General features: G+C 40.9%; 1 protein-coding gene across 18 annotated transcripts in view; it reads right to left on the bottom strand.

Annotated features, from left to right (window-relative positions):
* Positions 1-23,617, bottom strand: part of TTLL5 (tubulin tyrosine ligase like 5) — a 126,960-nt gene that overhangs the window by 39,726 nt on the left and 63,617 nt on the right. For 16 of the 18 annotated variants that reach the window (XR_005257284.1, XR_005257285.1, XR_005257283.1 and 13 more), the window contains one exon: positions 14,342-14,496. The exons of 1 other annotated variant lie outside the window; for it this stretch is intronic. Coding sequence is in view for 14 of the 17 variants with exons in the window: in XM_038139871.1 (XP_037995799.1) it covers positions 14,342-14,496 (155 nt within the window). In the remaining 3 variants the exon portion in view is untranslated. Of the gene's footprint in view, positions 1-3,337; positions 14,248-14,341; positions 14,497-23,617 lie in introns of those variants that run through there. One more of the 18 variants, XM_038139878.1, reaches the window with a different exon arrangement.

Raw genomic sequence — 23,617 nt, 5'->3', positions numbered from 1 at the left:
ATTCTGGCAGTGTAAAGAAGAACACAATGCCTGAAGGCTGGGGCCACAAGTGCTGCACAGGGCTGAGGCACTATATCTAGCAGCTGCTAAAACAGAACATCAAAGTCTCAGCTCCCTTTGAAAACCCATCAGGCAAGAGCCACTCCTCCCATTCAGCTTCTTTAGGAGCTGGTACACGTAACCACTCCAGCGTGTTTGGCAATTCTATAACCATTTCCAAAACAGGTGGCATAGTGGAAAATCATGGGAGAGCCCCAAATCATTCAGTTATCTCCTTTTCCCCAGCAGGCAGAAACACACGTGCTGACCAAGAAGGCCAGCTGACAGAAAACAATTAAGCATTGAGAAGAGGAGATTTGTAATTAAATCTCTCAAACTACAGAAAAGGCTCATACTTATCTTGGTAAACCTGGGCAACAAAATCTTTCTCCAGGAAACTGATACATCTGATGACAAAGTCTGTCATTAGGGGAAGATGAGTAAAAGGATGTTAAGATAATTATATTGTATAACTAGATGAGACAGCACATTTAAAAAATGCAGTTCCCAGACTTGTCCAGTATTCATTGAAAGATCCCTCTCTGTCAGATCCTCTCTGCAGAAGGTGTTCAAGTTGCACAAAACTTACTTGATAAGCCACTGCCTGAAGTATTTTTCATGAGCTTTTTGTCTCTACCCAGAACTGTAAGATAGGAGGTAGAGACTGTAAGCACTAGTTTTGTTCACAACACTTAAGAAAAAAGCTTTTAAATTATCTCCATTTGACCAGGCACCTGTGTTTGTCATGTTTTCTCCTCCAGCACGGACAGAAAAGTCTATGATGCAGTTGTGCCAGCTCTGCTGCTCATCCCAACTGCACACTATATTCATCTTTTCCGCTTAGGGTTTGAGAATAGGAATCTAGGAACGGTGCTTTTTCCTTAGAGATGCAATTTTGCTGGATTCATTAATGACAGATTTTGGGTAAGCCTTTCAATTGATAAGTCTTTTTGGACTCTATATGGGGTTTGAATATTTCTACTGACACTGAAAACCAAAAGTCAAGAGTAGGTGTCTTCAGAGGAAGTGCAATAGCTTTCATTTGTGGAATTTGTGGTTAAACATGAAAAAGTTATGCAATCCTATATTCCATTCCAACCCAATCCCTTTTTCTAGAGCCAAATGAAATTGTTTCCTACAAGTACAGAGAAAATGGTATAATTAGTCAGAAACTTCCAGACTCAGGAACACAGATGGGAACCATGGAATCTCCACCCCAGGAATTCCACCAACTGATTTCATGTAATTCTGAGCATGAACACAAAGATGCAGATACTAATCCTTTAAAAGGACAGATTAAAATACCCCAGCCACTCGTGGAACAATGCCCTTTCAAGATTTCCCTCCTACCACAGATAAGACACATCAAGCAAGGAAAACAACAATAGTGTCCATCAGGAAATCTCCATTATATATTGCTTCTTAATACTCGATGCCTTTCTTATGTTTCAGCAAATGTTCTAAAACAGAGCAGACTCAAAGGCCATGACTGGGACATTTCAGAGAAAATTCATCTGCAATACAGGCAGATAAGAGTCCAAACAAGATCTCCAGAAGGCTTGAGGCGAACACAGAAACATTTGCAAAGAGGTTAACCTTCATGTTGAGTACTGTGTTTAAGGCTCTAGTGACCAGCTGTAGTGTAAGACTGTAAGCAAGCCCCCACATAAAGGTAACAGTGCTAGAAAAAACCTGAAAGTAAATGACAGGAGTAGTCGGTACCTGGTTTTGCTACCAAACAATATACACCATAAACACCAGAGTGAGATTTTGACAGACAATACACAAACAACTATGCCTTGTATAGCAACAAGCATAACAATTCACAATTCATAGTTACATGATACCAGGAATTTAGGTAATTTCAGAGAGAAACATGCAAACAGCAAAACACCCAGCACCACAGTTCTTTTCCCTTTCACAAAAACACTTCTCAGTAATGTCTACACTCATATTCAGGATTTGCAATTCTTTAGAGAACACAGAATGTTAACTTCTTTTTCCATTTAGAAAATATCAGTAGAAAAAACCTCTGCACTACATGAACCATAGTCTGTCCCCCACACCACAAAACAAGCTAGACCCTGATGTATATATTTTGTTCTCTTTATAGTGGAGGATACTTTCATATTTAAATCATTCACATTATTACCAGCAGCAGGAAAGTGGGATTTCAGAAACAAATGAAAACACCACTGTGACCTTTGAAAAAAGCAAAATGAGTTATGCAAACAATGTTCTGAACAGAAAAACAAAATATTTAAATGACTAAAGATGGATTGGATCCAAGTTTCTTTAAATACACCAGAATAATCCAAATATTAAAACTGGGTTTTCAAAATTATTTTACTTAATATTTTTAAATGTATTGTATGTGCTTACTTGTAGAAACTAAAATAAAAAAATAAGATATTTGTGAACTTTGATAAGAGACAAGCTATTATTCCCATTGATTTTTTAGCAAAACTAATTCCTCATTAAAATACAGCTCCTCCTGGAGGTTTTTCAGCTTTGAAGAAAGATAAACAAATTGTCAATATGCAAAATCAATCTCTATGAAAGACAGCTGTTCCAAAAAAATCTCAACTGGCAACCTTTGTTGGAATTGTTCCCAAGGGATAAATCTAAACTTCCTTACTTTTCTGGTAAGGAATTTTGAAAACAGAAGGCTAGAGAATAGTAGAAATCTAAATTTCACTCTCCCTGAGAATATCCTGGAGATATTATACATAGTTCCTTACTGGAAAAGAATGTGTTCATCAAAAGACTGAATCTTAAGAACAGCAAAGTCAATGAAGAATCACTGTTGGGGCTGCGTTCTTGTGCCTGTGCTTAAATCTCTCAAATACACTGCTCAATTTACTGATTTCTTCACAAAAGATGAGACTGTGTTCTCTTTGTCATGTTGACTGCCTGAATCAGAAAGCCTTTAATTGTTGCTCAAATTATGATCCATCCAAAGATATTTACAGAGAAGCCAGAATCTTTAGCATCGTGAGACTGCCAAAGAATCGCACCCAAGTGTCTAGTGGAGCTGAGATCAGAAATTTATTGAACAGAACATTCTTCCTAACAAGTTATTTCACACTGTTTCTAACACCACAGCTTGAGAAGTTTTAGGAAACTGTAATGGGAAGCATAAGTCACTTCACTAAGGAGTACACTGTCTTTAATAAGTAATGAAAAATTATCATTTGAATTTCAGAATTTGACTGTGAAAAGTTTTTCTGAACTAAGTACCAGTACCAAGAAACAAAATTCCTAAACTTACTCAATTTCAAGTCTCTGCATCTTCAACTTATCGACCAGCACCTTTATCCCAATATCAAAAAAAGAAACAGATGGTCCAGACTTGAGATTTCCTCCTCCTTTTTAGATAGTCTACCAAACATGAAAATTTTCTCAGCTGAATTTTGAGAAAACTCAAATTTCCAGCATTGAAGACATTCATGACCCAACTTGGCTGCCTTTTTCACAGAGAAGATTCTAATTTTTTTTCCAGCAGCAAGCAAATATAGACATCTTTATGCATATGAAAAGTTTGGACCAAGAAAGCCACAGCCCTCTTGCTTTAAAGGATGAATCTTGCCCAGGCAAAGCATCCCTGACAGACAACTGCCAATAGCATGTGCAGCACCGCCAGATCTTCTTTGACTAACTTTTCAGTCAAGCCCCATGTGCCAGAGAACAGAAAGATAGAAAGGGGAGTGGAAGACATGTACTGAGCCAGATGCAATCTGAAATTCAAGCAAAGAAGCCAAGCAACACAGAATCATAGAATGGCCTGAGTTGGAAGGGATCCACAAGGAGCACTGACATCCAAATCCTGGCTGTGCATAGGACACCCCAAGAGTAACACTGTGTGCCCAAGAGTATTGTTCAAACACTCTGGCAGGCTCCCCACTTCCCTGGGGAGCGTGTTCACATGCCCAACCTTCCAGCACAGCTCTCTTAGTTTTAAATTCCTTTCACTAAAGGTTGTTGTCTCAATGCCAATTCTAAATAGATTTGAATCAGCCAGGCTGGCCTGGCATCTCCCCACCTGGTTTGCTGTGAACAGTTCTTGGATAAGAAATATTCATAAAAATGCCATGTGTGCAATAGGAGGGTGTCTGGAAACTGGTATCTTTTAGCACTACCTAGCTTTTTTTGCTCACTCTCTCCTGCCTTTTCTTTTTATAAGAATGTATCTTTCAACTATTGTTACAGAATTAAATCCTAAAAATAACTGCTTGTAATAAAGGATTCTTGACATTTCCATCCTGACACTGCACAGTCCAGCCCTAACACAGCATTTAGAAATTCTTGTAATTGGCACTGGTTCTGGACAATCCAGTAACAAGCTTTTTTGAGTGAGCTTTCTTGCTCATTACCAACCAAAGTTCTCTTATCCAGAGCATTTTGGTCAAACTACTCAATGGCTGATAGCATCCAGTGTTAGGTAGACACTAAAAAAGTACTAGTAACCAAAAATGTTACTCATTATTATAAGCCACACTACTCTCTACACAAAAAGTTGGTGCTCCACAGTGGAGTTCTGGTTGCTGCATCTTCTTCAGGTTGTAAAACACACCCACCCCTAGGACCTACTGAACAGGATCACCAAGGAAAGCTGTCACCATATACACAGAGGAACTGAAGCAACCATGACTTTTTCACATTTCTCCCTTCCCCTTTTTCAAAAGATATTCTTGTTAAATACTGGATCTCTGCATGGTTCATGAACAGCTGCTGCTTGATACCTGCAGCTCAGAGAAACCCTAGAGAATAACAAGTTGACATAGAGCAAACAGCATACAATTCCCAAACTCTGGTGTCAGCTACAAAACTTAACCAATCACAAAGTTAGGGGAAATTAGGTGAAAGCAGAATCTTCACAGAAAAGGCCAACTAACACTTTCAGGGACAGGAAAGGGGCTTCTTTGTGCTTTTGCAGGGATTTCCCATTCATACCACAGTATGAAACACCAAAAAGAAGACTGTTCGTCCTGAGGAGGCCAAGCTAAAGCACGACCTTGGTCTGGATAGAAAATATGAATGTGCATTGCTGGTGGAAAGTTCACTGTATAATGGAAGATAGCTCCAAAACAAAGCCTAGTAGGAAGGAAAACCCTTTGGCCCCTTTTGCTACCTCCTGCTCTGGCATTCGTACTTGATCACTGAAACCCTTAACTCAACTGAGCTTGATTCCAAACCCTTTGGCTGCTGACTTTGTAGGGTTGTCCAGGGACTGGCTCACAGGAGGGCTGCCTTCTGGAAGTCTTTCTACATGGAACTCAGATCACACCCTACTCCCAGCACTGGACAGGCCTACTGAGATAGCAAGACAACCCAAATTCAATTTCTCTTCCTCAGCTGTACAACACCAATATCTTCAACACAGCTGTTCAAGACCTTTGCTCCCACGAGTAACCAAACTTCCCTTCTCACACTACCCACTACACCTCCATTTACTCAAAGTGAAAAGGTACAGGGCAGACTTGGTAATCTCCAAAATAATCACAATGAGTTCAACTTCAGGGCAGTCCCGGACAGTATGAGGCAAATGAAGGAAAAGTCACTAACCCTATCTTGTCTTTCATAAGCCTGGCTTACAAAGGAGATTTCTATTTTCACAAAACAGCATTCTCTATGTCTGATAGGGAGGATGCAGAACATGCAGCCCCAAGATTTCAGAGTGCCTCACTGTAACACACAGGAATAGCACAGTTCAAAGATGGGCCCATTCAATCCCTCTGTTCTTAGGCCAGATGGACCTGCCCTAAGATCAATGCCAGAAAGGACATTCTTCTGGGAAATTTCCCAATGCCCTTCTCAGCTGCACAACTGTGAACCAATTCAAACAGCTATGGCACGGTAGCCCAGCTTTCATTTATGCTTCACTATGTGAAAGGCAAATCAATGGACAAAATTTGAGATCCTTGTGTGAGGAAGAGTCACAGATGGATAAAAATATTGTTAAAAGAATTAGGAAAGGGGGAAAAACCAGACATTCGTGGGATTCCCTGACAGCTCTGTGCAGAAGGAAGGGCTGGGCTGGAAAAAACAGGGCCTCAGGTTCCTGCCAAGCTGTCTGAGGCCAGTCCTTTCCAAATAGCTCAAAGAAACAGCCAAGGCTCCCTTGTAACCCTTTCAGAACTCCTTTAGAGAGGAGGACTGCTGTAGCCAGAGCCACTCCTACAGAGCACCAGAATATAGGGTCCCCTCATTCCTACAAGAACGTTAGGAACAGAGTAGATCTCTCCAATGAGAGCTATAGGCACATTAACCCTCTGAAAACCACTCTGGAAAATAACTATTTTAATGGTGAATGGGAGGTTTAAATAAATACAGAGGAAAGGAAGATGCGCTGGTCACTTTGCAACATGAAATATCTAGAACTGATACAGTGTATTTCAAAAACTTCTGAGATCAGGGAAAACTGGGGGAACATTTTGAGTCAAGTAGTGCAAGACACTAGAAGATTTCAACTTGTTCCATACTGAATTAGGTGCTTAACAGAACAGAAAAGATCCAGCAACTTCTACCACAGCCAACAAAATCCACCAATGCAGGAAAAGAAGAATTGCCTAGCAAGGAATGGGGAAAGAAAAAAAATTCCTTAAAAAATTAATTACTTATAGGTGTTGCTCAGTTCAACATTTACTGTAATAATCAAAGAAAAACAACAGCATATTAATAAAAAGCTCAGTGTTTTAGCATGGTCAGAAACTAACAAGATACTCCTATATGCAAGTTGAGAAATTAAAGACACCCTAGTGTTATTTACATAAAACTAATATTTTACCCCTTCTTGATGTACCGTTTTCATCTCTTGTCATCTCTGTAAAGATAGCCAGACAATTATTAGAGGGCCAGGAAGATTTCCATTTAGAAGTTGAAAAAAATGGAACTGTTTAGTTTAGGAGAGACAAACAAGAAGGGAGATGATAAAAAAGATAGAGAATAAATAGGGCAGAAAAGAAATCAAGCATTTCTGTTTGCTTTCATGTGATCTTGTTACAGGTACATAGACTTTTGGCAAAATCTGGGAGAAAATTAAAAAAGGAAAATTTTGCATAATATGCACCACCCATGGAACTCATTGCTACAACTCAATGGGACTACATTTTTTGCAGAAGGTAAAATATATGATTAATGACAATATCCACACTAGACTATGCAGAACAAAGTATTGCAAGAACTGCCAGCTGTTAGCAGTTAGAGGGCAAAAATTTATCTTCCCCTCAGAAAGGGAATTTCCCTGCTACTCATCAGAACATTTTTTGTACTGATGATGCTGGAGATAGTTGCTCTGAAGGAGCAGAAGAATTGAAGAGATTAGCAGCCCAGTCTAGGATAGCAAATCTGGTGTTTGCATCAGGGTAAGGTCAGTTTATGGAGACAGCTGAAAAGAGGAAACTCAAAATCATTATGTAGTATTGTTTTGGGAGAAGGTGAGAGACTCCTGTCACTCCCCTCCACCTATCAACACAGGCTGCTTGCTCTCCACAGTATGCTGTAGGGAATGGTAGGAAAGATCCTCTTATCTCCTCTGGAAGTCACACAGTCAAAAAGAAGCTTGGTCCACCTCACATTTTGAGAGTTATTTGAAGAAAATCTAATTGTCCAATGCCAGCAGACAAAGGTAATGCAGCGGCTGAGCCCCTGTGCTCAGCCAGGGCCCATCCAGGGGAGGCAGCAGGCTGCAGCTCCAGCAGCGCTTCCCAGCAGCAGCTGAGCAGAGAGGCCGCACTCGCACAGCTTCACCGGTGCCCTGCTCTGCCCTGCCGTGAGGCCTCAGTTTTTGCCTCCAGCTCCCAGCACCGGCTCCTACGGTCTCCCTGCACGCAGCACAAACCTCCCTTGCCTCTGGAAAGGGTCCCGTGATTAATCTCACTTATTACCTCGGCAAAGGAACAGCGCGGCGGCTGCCAGCCAAGTCCGACTCAACAGCGTCTGGGGAGCCGAGGCTGCAGGGCCAGGCCTCAGACTGTCTGGGCAAGTCACGAGCTTTCCGCCTTCCCTCTCCTGCAGGCTCCAGGCAGACAGAGCCAAGGCCTAGCTGTGGGAAGCAGGGATCCTTGAGGACTGTGCCAACCCATGGTGCTGAGGCCCAGAGCGACTTCCAAGCAGGAAGGAGAGCAATTGGCCCTGACAATTTTCCTTAGTGTGACCAATATATACATAGAAAAAAAAAAATACAAGGTGAGCCATGTATTTCTGAAGTCAGCCAATTCACTTCCACACTTAACGAGTTGTCACTGGTGACTCTGGGAGATGTGCATGGAAAAAAAAAAAAAACCAAACAACTACAGGTAAGAGGTTGTTAAGGCAGGAAATACAGGCACAAATATGCATGGATGCAGAGGGAGAAGAACATGCACAAACTGGAAACAGGGTGACTTGTAAAAATGTACAGCTACCCAGGCAGTAGTTCTGTTTTTCACCTGCCCTCCTCAAACCTCCTCTGAGCAGGAAGCAATAAACCCCAAATTCAGGGCTCTCAGAAATGCTGCCTCTCTCATGAACCACAGGTAGAATCAGCATGACAGAGCTGCTGAGGCAACGTAAGCAGAGATTACAGAAAAATCATTGAACCCACCCTCAATTCCTTCTCTACCTCAATAAAGAAATTGAATTAATTCAGGCATTAAGGTAAAGAGAATAGAGAACAAGCACTGTGGGGATCAAGGAACAGACATGTGGGTATGCTAGTAGATGGCTGGAGTCAGGGCTGTTGGGCTGCTCTGGCACTCCTGTAGTGCTCAGCCAGGGAGGTGCTAAGGTCAGTGCAGTTTGCTCAGACTGAACTGAGGACCTACTGTGTAACCCTCAGTGCTTGCTGCTTTCTCCCTTCATTTCCTCCAGAGGCATCAGCGTAGCAGAGCCTCCAAATCACCTTACACCTAGATGCTGTGCAAACAAATAGGCTCTGAACACTTGGCAAATGCAGCACTGGAGAGCAGTCAGGTAGCCTCCACTTTGCAAGAAACTTGCAGGGAGCTTGAAAAAACAATTTGGAAGAGAATAAAACTACCATCAACCCAGAACTACAAGACAACACAAATGTAACATAGAGATGATTTTTATTCTTATAAAAACTTGATGTTAGCTACCAACATCCCAGGAAATTCTCTTGTCCTTACTTCTAGCTGCAAGCCCATACATAGTTAACTCTCTCCCAACAGCCCCAACTGCAACACCCATGCTAAGTCCACCCTAGTCTAGCTCAAGAGTCTTGCAAAAAAGCAAGACTGTCCCATCAAGTGCTCACCCTTCTATCCCTGTAAGAATCACCCTGGCACATCTTTTGACTATTTCAGTCTTTCTTTTCTCATTGCTCTGCAGAGCCTGTCTGGTCAAGGTCCAAGCACATAGTTTATTTCACATTCCAAGGCTCTAAAATATAAAATAAAAACTAAGGAAACAACAAAGCCACTTTCACCTTCCCTTCATGTCAAACACAGTTAGCTGCCCCTCTGACACAAAGGATTGAGACCAGTGAACCATAATGAGCTGCTGATTGCTGTCTGGGGTCTTTCTGACAAACTCAAAGATTGAGTGAAACTACAGAAGCCAATTACACCAGCTCAGAAAACCTTCAAAAGAGACCTGGGACTCTTGCTCATAAGTTCAAAGGATACTTGATCTGAAACCTAGAACACATAGTACATGTACCCCTAGTAGTAAAAGAAACTGGCACGAAGCAGTAGTAGGCACTAGGTGGGGAATCAGAACATAAAGTATCCACTACCCAGCCAAGACTAAGGAAGGCCAGGAATTGAAAAGAAGGTCCTGATTTGGGAGACTGTTTTTGTCAACTGGGATGTGCAAGTGAGCAGAGTGTACAATCATTTTGCTGTAGAATTTTTGGGATATAAATTGATACATATTTTCTATTCAAGCAGTCACAGGAAGCTTTTTTAGTAGTACTGGATTTCCTGCACCTACATTGTTGATCTGTACATGAGCAGTAAATGTATGCAATGCAACCCAGAAGCATCTGAGATGATAAAAGTCTAGACAGCATCTTCTGGTTTTCCACCCTATTCTATACTTAGAGGTAAGGAAAAAATAAAGATAAAAATAGCCAAAGCAGAGATTGTTTGGGAACCTGAACATACAGCAGGTATGTGCACACAGCCTGTGACACCCTGAGAGCTGCTGCTATTACTATCACTGAGAGTGATACCAGAGTAAATTAAACTTAAAACCCCTTTAGATCAGAAAATTGAAAAAGCATGTGTTTATATAAATTTAAACCAGATTAGACAAGTCTACCAACAAACCATTTCTTGATGAACCTGAGCACCTTGGCAAAAATTATGAGCTAAGAAGTATTTCAGACATGTCAAGCAAGGAAAAGAGAAGAATCCCTTTTCTCTGACTGCAGTAGCCCTTCACAGGCGCTCTAATATGAATTCAACTGCCATTCTACCCTCTGACTGATGACAAGGAAGCTTGCCTGCCTGTCCTAACCAAATTAGATAAGCCTGTCAGAAAATCCAAGGAAAAAAATATGACTGACCTCACACTTCTAAACTGCTCAGCTTCAGGTTTGGGATAGATGTTATGAATGAGCAGGAAGCTAATAAAACAGATCTGGGGAAACACCAACAATTTCACTGCTGAATTCTTGCCAATTTACTGCCCCCTAGGAGATGAACATGAGCAAAGATGGCTGCTGCTGAATACAAGGTGCCCACTGAAAACACAGAAATCTGTATCAGCTAGAAAGAAATTTTTCTTGCTAGTTATGGTCTGGGTCTTAGATTTAGTGACCTGCAGAGCTCAAGTAATTCTTGGAGATGAAATCCATTGTCTTTTTCAAAAAACAAGTGGAACAGCAGCTGCATATTCCAGTGCCAGAAACCTCTACTAACCTCCATCTACTGTCCTCACAACTAGGGATTACACAGCTATTTGCTAACAGATACTTCAAGGCTAGTTCATGTTCTGAATCAACAAGTTTCATTCTGTTAAACATCTGATTTTTTACCTTTATTATGAAACCAAGAATGCTTTCAGGAGAATGCTTTTTCAAGAGCAGCTCTAGTATGGCCTTGGCTTCAGTTGACTCGTAGTTTCACTGGATAATGAGGAATCATTTTCTTGATTGTGGTCCTTGGATTAGGTTACTAAAATAGTCATAAAAATTATATATGGTAATCTTTATTAACTCTACCACAAAACATGTAATCCCATGTAATGCCTTTACAGTACAACGTGAAGGAGTGACAATCCTGCCCAATGGACTGAGCGAGAAGCTGAGACAGAACTGAGATATGGCACTGAGGCAGGACTAGGATTAAAGAAGGAGAGACCAGATTTGGCATAATTTCATTGATATACAAAGGGCAGCAAAGGCAGGTCTGCAGCAAATGTGGGGAATGCTGACAGTCACATCACAGTAGTCAGAAGTATGGTCACATACAATTTGGAACATTTCACCTCTTGTGCAGCCCTGCAGGCTTCTCTGAGGTGCAGCAACAGGCTGGGCCATAATTTGAGTGGAAACAGTGCCAATGCCTATGGAAAGTGGCAAAAAAAAAATCTCAAAATGCACAGCAGTGCAGATGTATAAAATAATATTTTAATATACCTAGACCTGCCCTCTGTCTCTGTATTGCAAACCCAAGAGCTCCTTTGCCTTTTGGCAAGCAGACTACTAGTTCAGCACCTTATCTCATGCAAAGCAAAGGAATCAACAAAAGAAAGGGTAACTTCTTTTGAGATACTTTTAGATAAGTCACTACTGGGAGAGTGGGAATTAAAGGGGAAGATGATTTGTCTAAAAGAATAGTTTGAATCCTACAAGCTCTGCAAGCATCAAACCAAAATTTTCTAACCAATTCAGCAGAACAGAGCTATACAAAAACTGAGCGAGGACTGCACTTCAGAGACAGATGCTTGACCTGGAGCTAAGTGCAAGCCAGATAAGAGAGCCATTCACAGAACAATTCCATCCTTGCTGAATTCTGCAACTGATAGACGGAATCTCAATCTCAAAACAGGAAGCTTTTCTTCAGTAATCCAGTAGAGCACAGTTTGACAACCATCAGATGACCCTCTACGAATTGCTTGCTCCAACGTAACAAATCAAGCAGCAAAAAAAGGCATTTACAATACAAGACAGCCATTCCCATATACCATGACCTTGATATTCCTTTTGGAATTCTCTCATTAAACAGAAGTTCAGACCAAGTAATCCAGCACTGCCTCAAGAATTATTTTTTTTCCATTTCCAGATTAACACAAAACTCTCAACTCCCAGTATTTTGGCCATTCAATAAAAGCAGCCATGAAGATAAAATAATTCAATAGAGAGTCTTAAGGCATCTTTCTGACTGTTGTTCTGAGGATAGAAAACAGAGCAACTGAAGTAATGAAAGACTAAATGACTTGTAAAAGGCTTGAAGATGGCATCTTCTATCAGTTGTGGCTGGAAAATTCTGAAGTATTTTCAGATTGCTGCACAAAATAAAACACAAACTTTAACTAAAGGCACAATTAAACTATGCACACAATGCTAGATGAGGCACTGCCCTGGAAGTCATTCAGAGTGGAGTTCTGGGCATTAGTGGTAGGGTTTGCAGCTCTGTCTGTGAGTCCGCGCAAAGGTGCAAACAGCTGAAAAGGGAATGGAAGCTCTAGGACAGCCTGCATGCTGCTGTTCTCCCAAGCCATGTAGGAGGGGAAGGCAATTTACACCTGCTGGATAGGTTCTGTATTTGGACTAGGTAATAGCTTGCTTGGATGGGGTCCAAGAGCAGAATCACCATCACTTCTCTCAATAACTTTAAACCCCTGAGGCAAACATTGTGCTGGAACAGAAATGGGCCAGGAATTCATTTCTCACATTCCTCTTCTTGAGGCAGTACGAAAAGTAGTGACTGATGAAATAAGAACAATTTTACTTGAGCTTTCCAAATCCCATTACAATCTTTCTATTGAAGGAACCATTTGGGAAAGGATCACCACTCAGATCACATGCCTTCTGCACTGTGTTTCTCCCTCTCTCACTTCTCTCCATCTTCCAGTAGCATTCAGGCACCAGTGATAAAAATCAGTATTTTCATGTACATAGTGCTTTCCAGACCTAAATTCATGTCTTGGAGAAGCTCTGCTTTATTATCGTGTTTTAGAAGACAAAAATGAACACTTAGGCAAAGGACTCAATATTATTTATTGAAGTAGCAAAGGAATAACTCCAATCTCCAGCAGTCTTGAGCCTGTACTCCAGCCTAGTAACTGCAGCAAGTTTACCTTGTTCCTAGCTTCCAAGATTCAGATTCTTGCAAGGAAATCTTGCTGCTCTTTGAATCACAGGAAGAATAGTTTTCTGTACAATCAGTCCTCTGCCCTGATTCCCAGGAGTGTATAAGCCATAAGTATAAATTCCAATGCCCAAAATTAATATAGAATATAAAGAAGACATCTGGAAAAGAAACTCTGATAAACACTGCTCTATGTTTGAACAATCTACAGCTGATATTCAAGGAAAAAGCATGAAGATGAGGACTTACTGGAGATTTCTGCAGCATCAGGTCTAAGTTTGCATTCTGCATATGTGTCTCAATGCCAGCAAACCTAAACTTACAGATGCAGGGATGAGAAATGATCAAGGAAAAACAGACATTTCCTTCTCATCCATCGTGTTCATCTATGTCCTTATTTCACCATGAACCTGACAGCTCTGGGAACACAGCTATTTTCATAGGGCTGGTTTCTAGACCTGAGATAAACCATTACTAAGCCGTCAGAATCACAGAATTCTTTATGCTGGAAAGGATCCTCCTTTTAAGATCCACAAGTCCAGCTGTTAACCTTAACACTACCAAGTCCACCATTAAAACATGTCCCTAAGTACCACATCTACACATGTATTAAAAACCCTCAGGTGACTCCACCACCTCCCTACGTGGCCTGTTCCAATACTTTACAACCCTTTTGGTGAATAAATTTTTCCTAATATCTAATCTAAACTTCCCCTGATGGAACTTGAGGTCATTTCCTCATGTCCTATAGCTTCTTATTTAAGAGAAGAGATGAACACACACCTTGCTACAACTTCCTTGGAAGGGGTAGTACAGAGCAATAATGTGCCCCCCACTCCCCAAGACTCCTTTTCTCCAGGATAAACAACCTCAGCTCCCTTAGCTGCTTCACACAAGACTTGGTCTCCAGACCCTTCACCAGCTCAATTGCCCTTCTCTGGACACACTCCTGCAGTTGAGCAAGAAGCCAAACACAAATTACAAATGAGCAATGAGCGCATTGCATTCTTCTTCAAAAAGCTAGAGCAGCAATTTTAACTTACCTGACTGCTGAAGAGACAGATCTTTTGTCATCTCTATGAGTGTCTGACTGAACAGGCCACAGTGACCCTCTTTTTTTGAGTGGTGACCAGTAGCTCTGTGGGGCAGCTGCATTCCCCTTGCTTACAGCTCCACTTGCCAAGTCCAGGTTTGTTAACTAAGGAGGCAAAAAAAAAAAAAGAAAAGAAACAAAAGAAAAACAAACCCAAACAAACTATCAGAATTAAAAGCTAAGAAAAGGGAAAAAGGTATCACTAAGTAAATGGGATAGAGTATGTACTAAGAGAAGTTAAATTGCTACAACATGGAAATATTCAAATGCAAAAGCAGTGTGCTAGTTGCATAAAGCAGTGAGTGATGCCACCAATATCCACAGTGCCTGAGATGAATTCAAGTGCCGGCATGAAAATTACAACCCGTCCATTCACAGAAGAACAGAGGAGGAAAAGGACAAAGATGGGGCAAAAATCCCAAACAAAGTTCCTGCCATGTGAAAAATAAACTCCACATGCATTGATCAAAAGCTAGAAGCTTATATTGCACTGAGCAAAGACCAGAGTATCTCTTCAGTCATGGTGAGCTGCGTCAGTAAGCCAACCGTACACACCTGTCCTGTCTCTACCCTGCTCTATACAAACATACAGGCACAACCCAAAAGCCTAAGTACCTTGGATATAAAATTCAAACCAAAACTCAACCAAACATTAAAGAAACTACTCACACGACCACTTACAAATACTGTGTTCACACAAGTCAATGCACACGGATCATGTTAGGTGTACATTTGCAATATCAAGCACTAAAACCTAGAAGTTTTTAAGCATATAACATGTATTCCATTGTTTCTTTCTCTGACCATTCCTCCTGTGCTGCTTATACTCTTGAAAGATCAAACTCTGCATGTAGGCACTATCTGTAGATGTATTGAAGAAATACATAATGCAATGGGTCTACTACAGCAGTGTAACAGTTTACATTTTGGAAAAAAAAGTAACAAAACAATAGAAAAGTTGAAAGGCCAACTTTGCAAAGGCCTCCCAGTCAGCTCTGACAACTACCTTAAATTACATGATCATATGCTACTTTTTAGGAACAGCAGGAACATCAGGGTCTGCACAATGCCTAGGATCATATGGTAAACCTGACTTACTTGTATTGGCCCTCCTCGCTTCTGTAGCATTTGGAAGGCATGTGCCCAATGAAACATAGGACACAGACAGAAAGAAGAGTCTAACAACTAGCCCTGCATCTGCTCCAGATCTCAAAGGGGATGCTTATTAAGACACTTCAAGTGTGACATAAACACAGCTTAACAATGCTCTCTTAACAGAATTTGTGTGCAATTGCTCAAACAAGTACATACCACCTTCATTGCAATATAATACACTCATAATTAAAATGGGCTTGTTCAGAACTACAGACAGTCCTCTCACTGAACTCTGGACCATTAATACTGCCATTGACAACAACACAGTAGGTTGTCCCTCCACGTGTTTTAGTAGTACAAGGCACCTAAGCATTTTGTAGCTTCAGAACTCCTACTTCAAGTTCTGGACAGGATTAAATTCTAGTGACTATACTCTAGGCTTCTGCCCACTTCTCCAAAAGCAGCCACTTTTACCTCATCCCTTCTCAGGTCTATCCTTTCCCATTCTTACTCCTCATCTCTGTGTTATTATTCTCACACAGTCAGTCTCAGCTTCTGCATTTCAGATGTCATTTTCCTTGTTTTCCTCAGTACAATTTCATTCTTACAGACTTCCAGCACTGGCTTCCTCACTACATCTGGACCCTGACCCACATTATTTCAGGTCTGGAACTTACCACAGGAGTAGTTACTTGATCTGTCTTTCCACACTTCCATTCTTGGTTTCTCACACGTCCTATATCCTAGTAGTTCGGGTTTTATTCCCCTCCCCAGTCCACTCCTTTTGCCAAACTCTGTGTTCATCCAGTCCTTGAATGTGGGCTGCTCACTGGACCACATTTACCACTCCATCCATTTCTGTTCTTCTGTCTCAACAGCTCTCAATGTCCTCTCCTAAATAATGTCCAGATACAAATTTCATAGCTTCCATATCCTAGCTGCTCTCCACACCCTGGCAGAACTCCTACTAATTCTGCAGTCAAGTCAGACAGGTCCCCAGTCCAACACGGACCAGGTTAATGAAAACACAGGAGAAGAGAAGCTCAAGCCAAAGCATATCAGAGGTGCAATCACAGAGAAATTCAGTTTAGCATCCTCAGTGTGGAGGGAACCTTCAGGAAGCTGAGAAGGTCTAGCAGGTCTTGCTGAGTACATTATTCCTGAAGCTTTTTCAATAGTTACTCTGCAAACAAGCTTCAACAAAATTCTGAATTCTGATATTCTAATATTCCAATATTTCAAAGCATGGGAGATGAAGAGATTCAAAATAAAAGTTCCATAGATATTAAAAGGCACAAAATATTTTTTTAATCCAGCCTTGGTTTTGGCTGGAATACTTCACCTTGCCTGAAGTGTTCTGAAAACTGAACAGTAAGCACAGAAAACATCAATTTAAATGAATAAAGTTTCAGAACACTATAAGCAATTTAAAACAAGATCTTACAGTGGGACATTATCAGGCAAGCTTAGCAATGGGTAGTGTTGTCCACCTTATACAGAAAACAGTATTAGGTGACATTTTGGTGCCTCACCCTTAATGTTGCTGTGTTCTGCAGAATTTAATTTAAATTTAAAGCATCTTCACTGCAGTAACAGAAAGCTTCAAATTAGAATTAGTTCTGATTGTGCCAGGCACTATACAAATACCTAACAATGACAGTTGCTGGTCACAAAGAATTGATTGTCTGAAAAGAAGGAAGAATAGTAAATGATGCAAACACAGAAGGCAACATGGTAAATAAAATAGGTTATATACAATCCTTAGCTTGTCAGCAACAGCGATCAGAACTTTGCTAACACATCCAATGTGTGAAATGAAGATGACTTCATCCAATTTTCTCTCCTCATTATCTTGATGCCAAGAACCATTTAGTCTGATGAATTACTACCGAAATCCTACTCTATTACTGTGACAAGCTTTCCTCTTTAATTATCATTGTATCCATGTATCAGCGCTTATTTGAAAGCTGTCTTTTTAAGCAGGTGAGCAAATAGCTTAACATGGGTAATAGTGACATTTCACACATTCCAGACAGACAGGTGTTTAAACTACAGCAGGATTAAAAACAGGCAAAGGATTCAGAAAGAAAGAGAGAACACCAGCAAGAATATAAGGTTTAGCTGCAGCCAGCCCACCCAGACAGGTGTTACTGCTTGTTACTGGGCCATGCTTTGAGACATCTCAGCTGCTATAATTAGCTGGCCAGGATGTTTGGGAGGATTACTGAGGCACCCCCGACACATCTGTGCTCAGCAGTGGCTTCATTTTCTAGTCTTCCTGTGCACCTGATGGAACTGCTTTTTTCCCTTTACAGAGGCAAACACTTAGCAGCAAATCAGTTGGTACTTTGGTGTAAAAGGTAATTTAGAGCACCTGGATCAAAGTATCCATATGGATACTCTATCCATATGGAAGAGCTTGTAGCTTCAGAAATAGTACTAATGGAGCAAAACAAACCAAACAAAAATCATCTCTCCAAAACCAAGAAAGGCTAACAGGACTCAACAGAGAAGGTGGTTAATGGTGTGGATCTGTAAGAATTAAGATACGTTTCAAATTGAGTTGCAACAACAAGGGTTCAAACTCTCCTGCTTGGTGAGATTCCTGGTTTTCATTAGCAGTGATGGACTTGAGAATACTTTTCCTGACACTGACAGTATGACAGGAGACCTGTGTAGCCTACACTGCACACTTCAAACAATCTCTTGTCACATTTACACATTCTTTGTGGACCTTGCAAAAGGCAAGACAATACACACCTACTCTCTCATGATAGAAGGATTCATAAAGTTTTGCTACAATTTTTAAACTGACTGGGACAACAAAGATGTCAGAAGCTGAAAGCAACATGCTGGCTGAAGAACACCATGATATAGTAAATCCCCAAAAACTCTCACAGAAGGAAAAGAGCCCACTTGATGTACTTCTATTTATGATACAACATGAAAAACTGGGGGAGGGGAGAAGAACATGTGGGTTGTCACAGCCACATCAATAGAGACCTGTGTTAGAAACAGTACTTATATGTACTGTTACATTTACTTCAATATAATGCTAATAAGCCAAAAGATAAATTATTGCATAATGCCGAAATACTTTTCTACATTTATTTTTATATGTTACAAGGTAGGTTTAGGACTGCAATACACTTGCCTTGCCAGCAGGGACACATAAGCTTAAAAGAACTGGTATCTATGGTCATGCCTTAGTCAGATAAGTTTATTTTCTGAAAAAAAATTAAGACTGAAAGCCAGGCCACAACACAGAATGATATCCCAAAGTGCTGAATATAGGAGTTGACGGGTTTGTTTTTGTTAATCTGCTTTTAAAATTCCATATGAAATATGAACTCTACAAGTACAGATAGGAATAAAACCTTCAGGATAGAATTTGCTTCCAATTAATAGCAGCCTACAAAGATCCACTGTATAGTACTTCTAAGAAATCACAAGTAGGAATCAGAAAAAGAGCCTAATGTCTTTCACTTTTCTGATCCACATTATACTAGTTCTTCAAGAGTTTCCCATTTTCATATTCAATAATCTTTTTTCTACAATAAAGTTAGTATTTTCTTTTTGATCTTCTCTAATGGTTGAGATAAGCTAAAGCCATCAATTGTAACAATCGGAAAAAGAAAACAATAATGAGTGTTGCAGATCAGCCTCCACGGATTCAGGAAAAGCCTCCCGAAGCGCTGAATGCTTCTCTTACTAGTTTGTAGGAGTCAACCAAGGTGAACAGGGACACATCACCACAAGAAGTTGTTACTCTGCCCCTCTTGGCAGGCAGTGAAAAAGTGACTTAAATTTTCATTACCAACATCCTGAACAGCAGATCCAAAATTTCACTGGTCAACATGTTACAACAAGCAATACATTATAAATTACCTACTTGATCCTCTCCAGTTGGCAGTTTTAGTACTTTTCTGGCAGAAGCCAGTCATATCTTGTTGCCCAAAAAGTGATGGAGCTTGGGGATCTACAAAGTCTAAAGATCATTTCTCTTACTTGGAGCCACACTGAATCCTCTGCAGTTCACACATCTCACACTTCCATTTGGATCTTTCTGACTGGTGAGGAGGAAAAGGGGTCCAGAACTCAAGGTATAATTCACATGTCAAGCCTAAAAGATATGCCAAAAGAATGCAGTAACCATAGGCCTACTTTGTCTCTTCCAAAAAGACCTTCAAAATGATAACATTTTCGGAGTCAGAAACAGGAAGAGAGATTTCAGCACAGCAAACTCCATCAACAAAGGCATACATGAATAAACTGTTTAATGAGAAACCTTTCTGTTTAAAGAAAGATTGGACAAATTGGACAAGGATCATGATAAGATACACATAAGATCACTACTCCTCTGCCTTAAGATCAGACCAGAATCCTTAAATTTTGATGAGTCAGACAGGACAACACTGTATCATGAGCTCAAAGAGGGAACCATTCCACTTGAAAACTGAAAATGTGCCAAATGTTTCATAATTTGTAGTGTGTTCTCCTTTGCCCTTCAATCTATTTTGACCATATGCTCTGTAAGCATATGTATCCATAAGCTTATCCAGTTTGACTCCTTCAAGACCCTTCAGTCAATCCCAAATTCTCCATTTCATTACTTATCGTTCATCCAGCAATGCCAACATGATCCAACAGCTTGCAAATGAAATATGTTTTTTCTTTCATTACCTGGCTTTCATAGACACAAGTATTTTCACTTGCCAAGCCTGCCTCAAACACAGATATCCCCCTAAGGCTTTCAAGATCCATGAAATCTTTAACAGAAGGGAAGAGCTAAGAACTTGCCATGTGGAGGGGAAAAAAAAAAAGAAATTTTGCTGTATTCTTTCAGTTATTTTTCTTCCTTGAGCCTTCAGAGATAACTGACTAGATGCTACAACAATATAAATACTCACTGTTAACCTGTCCTCTCCCTAGAATCTGTTGCATTTTCCTAGCTTTACCACAGAGCTCCCAGGTACATCTGGGAACCAGGACAGGCTGCCATGACTTGGTCTAACAGCTTGCAGGTCTGCCAGTACTACTGGAAGTAGTCCAGCTGCCTTGCCTTCCTTAATGCATCAAGATACTGGAATGCAACAGGCTATCCCAGCATGGGTGGGGGGGGAAGAAAAAAAAAAATCACACTATCTTAATATGCCTCTTAAGAGACAAAGGAAACTCCAAATCACAAAAAAGACATAACCCAACCACTGTGTGAACAGTGTAACAAAATGTACCACTCCAAATTCCATGAGGAAATCATGTAATACAAACAGATTTTTCTAAAACCACCTTTCTGTTACCCAGAGGCCATCTTGCTGACCACACTGCATACTAAAGCACCTCCATTTTATGTACAGATTTGAATTTGCAGTAACAACTGGCCAGGAGGGAAGAAGTGGGGCTAACAGGCTGGGAAGTGTGAAATCTGTGTGTGTACCAAGGCTGATCTGGCCAAAGGCCTGTGACATTCCTTCTTTGCTCTCTGAGCTTACCAGCTTACATGATATACATATGCATACAGAGCACAAGTGTTCCAGTCTCCAGAAAACGTTCCAGACAAAGACCTGCCAAAGACATTCCTGGGAAACCTGACAAACTTGCAAATTCCTTTGTAGTGTCTCCAGCATATGCATCCATTTAACAATGAAAAAAGAAAACTCAAGTTAGTGCTGCTGCTGTGGATAGCTGAGCTCCCCCCTCTTCCTTCTGAAAAAGTCAGGCTTTCATTTAGACACTGCCTCAAAACTTCCAGTGGGAGTGATTTTTACAAGGCACAATCCTGCCAAAAGTTTGATGATCGGGGTGTAATCTTTCCCATAACATGAGACCTAGCTGCTCATCCTGGCCTGTTTGGTGACTATCTGCAGATGTTGCTGCATCATAACAAAACCCTCTGCTTCTATTCCCTGTGGAGCCTCAGAGCAGGAGTTCAACACGAGCACTGCAGAAACTACAGTGATATTTTCACTTCCTACAACCTCTGCTGAGACCAACTAGTTACATTACTGATGCTGCTACTAATCAGTAGTAACACAAGTAATTCCAGCTCCTGTGTGAACAGCTTGAGTGAGAAGAAGATGGGGCCCTGCAGTCACACAGAGGTGTGAGAGAGGAAGGAAAAATGTCCCTAAGAGGTGATTGCCTGCTTCTTGCTTCTCTTACTAATGACAGTAAGATGCCTTTATTCTTTACACTTCCCTTTCTCTCCATCAGTGAGAGTGTAAAAACCAAAGAAATGGTCTCATAAGGAAACTAAAACTAAGACTCGGATAAAGTGGGCTGAGTCAAACCAAGGGATCACCACTGAAAGAAACCCAAACTCCTCAGTGAGGAAAAGAGCCTCACCAAATTTCTGTAAGTATTTGCTGCACCCTAAATGTAATGCTCTTGTTGTGCTGTTCAGGTCTAGGCAGGAATGAGCTGATGCCCACTGGGACCTGTACAGGGTGTTCTGGCAGACTGGCAGTTTGCTCTGTCGAGTACAAGGCAGGTGAGGGTACCACACTGTATAACTTAGACAGCTAAGTGAGTGGTGTGGCTTCCAATATTGCTGTAGCTGATGTTAAGATGAAGCTCACTATTTTGGGATTCCCGTAGCATATACATGGTCCCTCTGGGACACTGTAAAATGCTCCATTCAATTCTTCCTCACTCCCTCTCCCTGGTCCTAAGGTTTAGTAAACTCACCTGCTTCTTTCACATTTCCACCTTCTGTCGAAACGAAAAATGTAGAATAAGACAAGTGCCCCATACTCAACTGGATGTGTCAGTATGTTTGCAGGAATCCTGGCTGCTGGATCTTGGGCACTGACTGGCTGCATAGCACAGAAGGAGGCAGCTCTGTATAGCCCTTGCCTGGGTGGTCTGATGTTATCCCTGTGATTAAACTCCCCGGCTGCAAGAATTGGAGCTATTCCTGATGATAGCTGGGACTTGAAATCTCTCACTCTCCCCCACACACACAGAGTCAGAGCTCCCACCAGGTTTCCCCTCCTTCTCTTCCTCCTCCTCTTGCTCAAGCTGGCCAATTCGACACATTCTTCAGCTCCCCAGCATTAATAACTACGAAGTACTACAGCCTGCTAGATATCAACTCCAGCTCCCCCCCATCACTGGGCAGTGATAGGGACCTCACACAGATACAGCACTGCAGAAAAATTTTTACCTTACAGCATGCTTCAGAAAGAAGTAGCATGCTATTTACAAAGAAAAACACTCATATGCATCCAGGATCCATACACCTGGCTCTGGATGTACACACATGTTGTATTTTCATGTCCTCCCTGCAGAAAGTCTTGCAATGCAAACACATGGAAATATTTTATGCTAAACAGACATGAAATAAAGACTTCTGATTAAAGACTGGTATAAAAGGAAAAGTAGTCTGGATAAGCCTTCATCCATCTGTCCATCAAGAAAGGCCAATGGCTTACACTAGGCACAGGAAAAAAAAACCCTCTTAGTTCAGCTGTCCAGAAGTCAGAAAGTAGTCAGTAAGATCTCTACATCATAAAATCAAGGCAAGGAAGGCAATAAAGTTCCTCTCCTCCTTTCAAACCTTTAATTTTACACTGGATCATGTACATTCTGTATTATGCATCTTCAGTTGTCCCCTTGCTATATAGCAAATTGACTCTTTTTTGTTTGCTTTTTGTCTTCTTTTGATCTGCAATAAAACTTCCTTTATCATCTTCCAGACACCTGTCCATCTTAACAGCACTTGATGAATGCTTGTCAAAAACCTCACTGGAAGTTTGAATATGAACAAGCTAAACTGAGTACTGTTTTTCTCAGCTCAAAGAACTCTAACAGATAGGACATAATAGATTACTCACTTTCTTATGGCCACTGGAGATCAGATACCTCCTCATAAGCCTACTCAGCCCCTGCCTTACCAGGTTAATGCTGGACCCTCAAAGGCACATTTACCATACAGATCTCTGTTGCTTGCTCCCAGACACATTGGGTAGCTAATGAGAGGCACACCCTTCTATTTTTGGATGCTGTAGAGTACTATAGTTAGATTGCACATACTGCAAAAATCAGGCAGTGTCTGAAATAGTATGGATAGAGGTACCTAACTCCCATTGTTGTCATGATCTCAAAATGAGCTTTATTATTAGACAAAAAT

This window comes from Motacilla alba, chromosome 5 (assembly GCF_015832195.1).
Source record: "Motacilla alba alba isolate MOTALB_02 chromosome 5, Motacilla_alba_V1.0_pri, whole genome shotgun sequence".
NCBI classification, from domain to species: Eukaryota; Metazoa; Chordata; class Aves; order Passeriformes; family Motacillidae; genus Motacilla; species Motacilla alba.
This window is presented reverse-complemented; position numbering and strand designations above follow the sequence as displayed.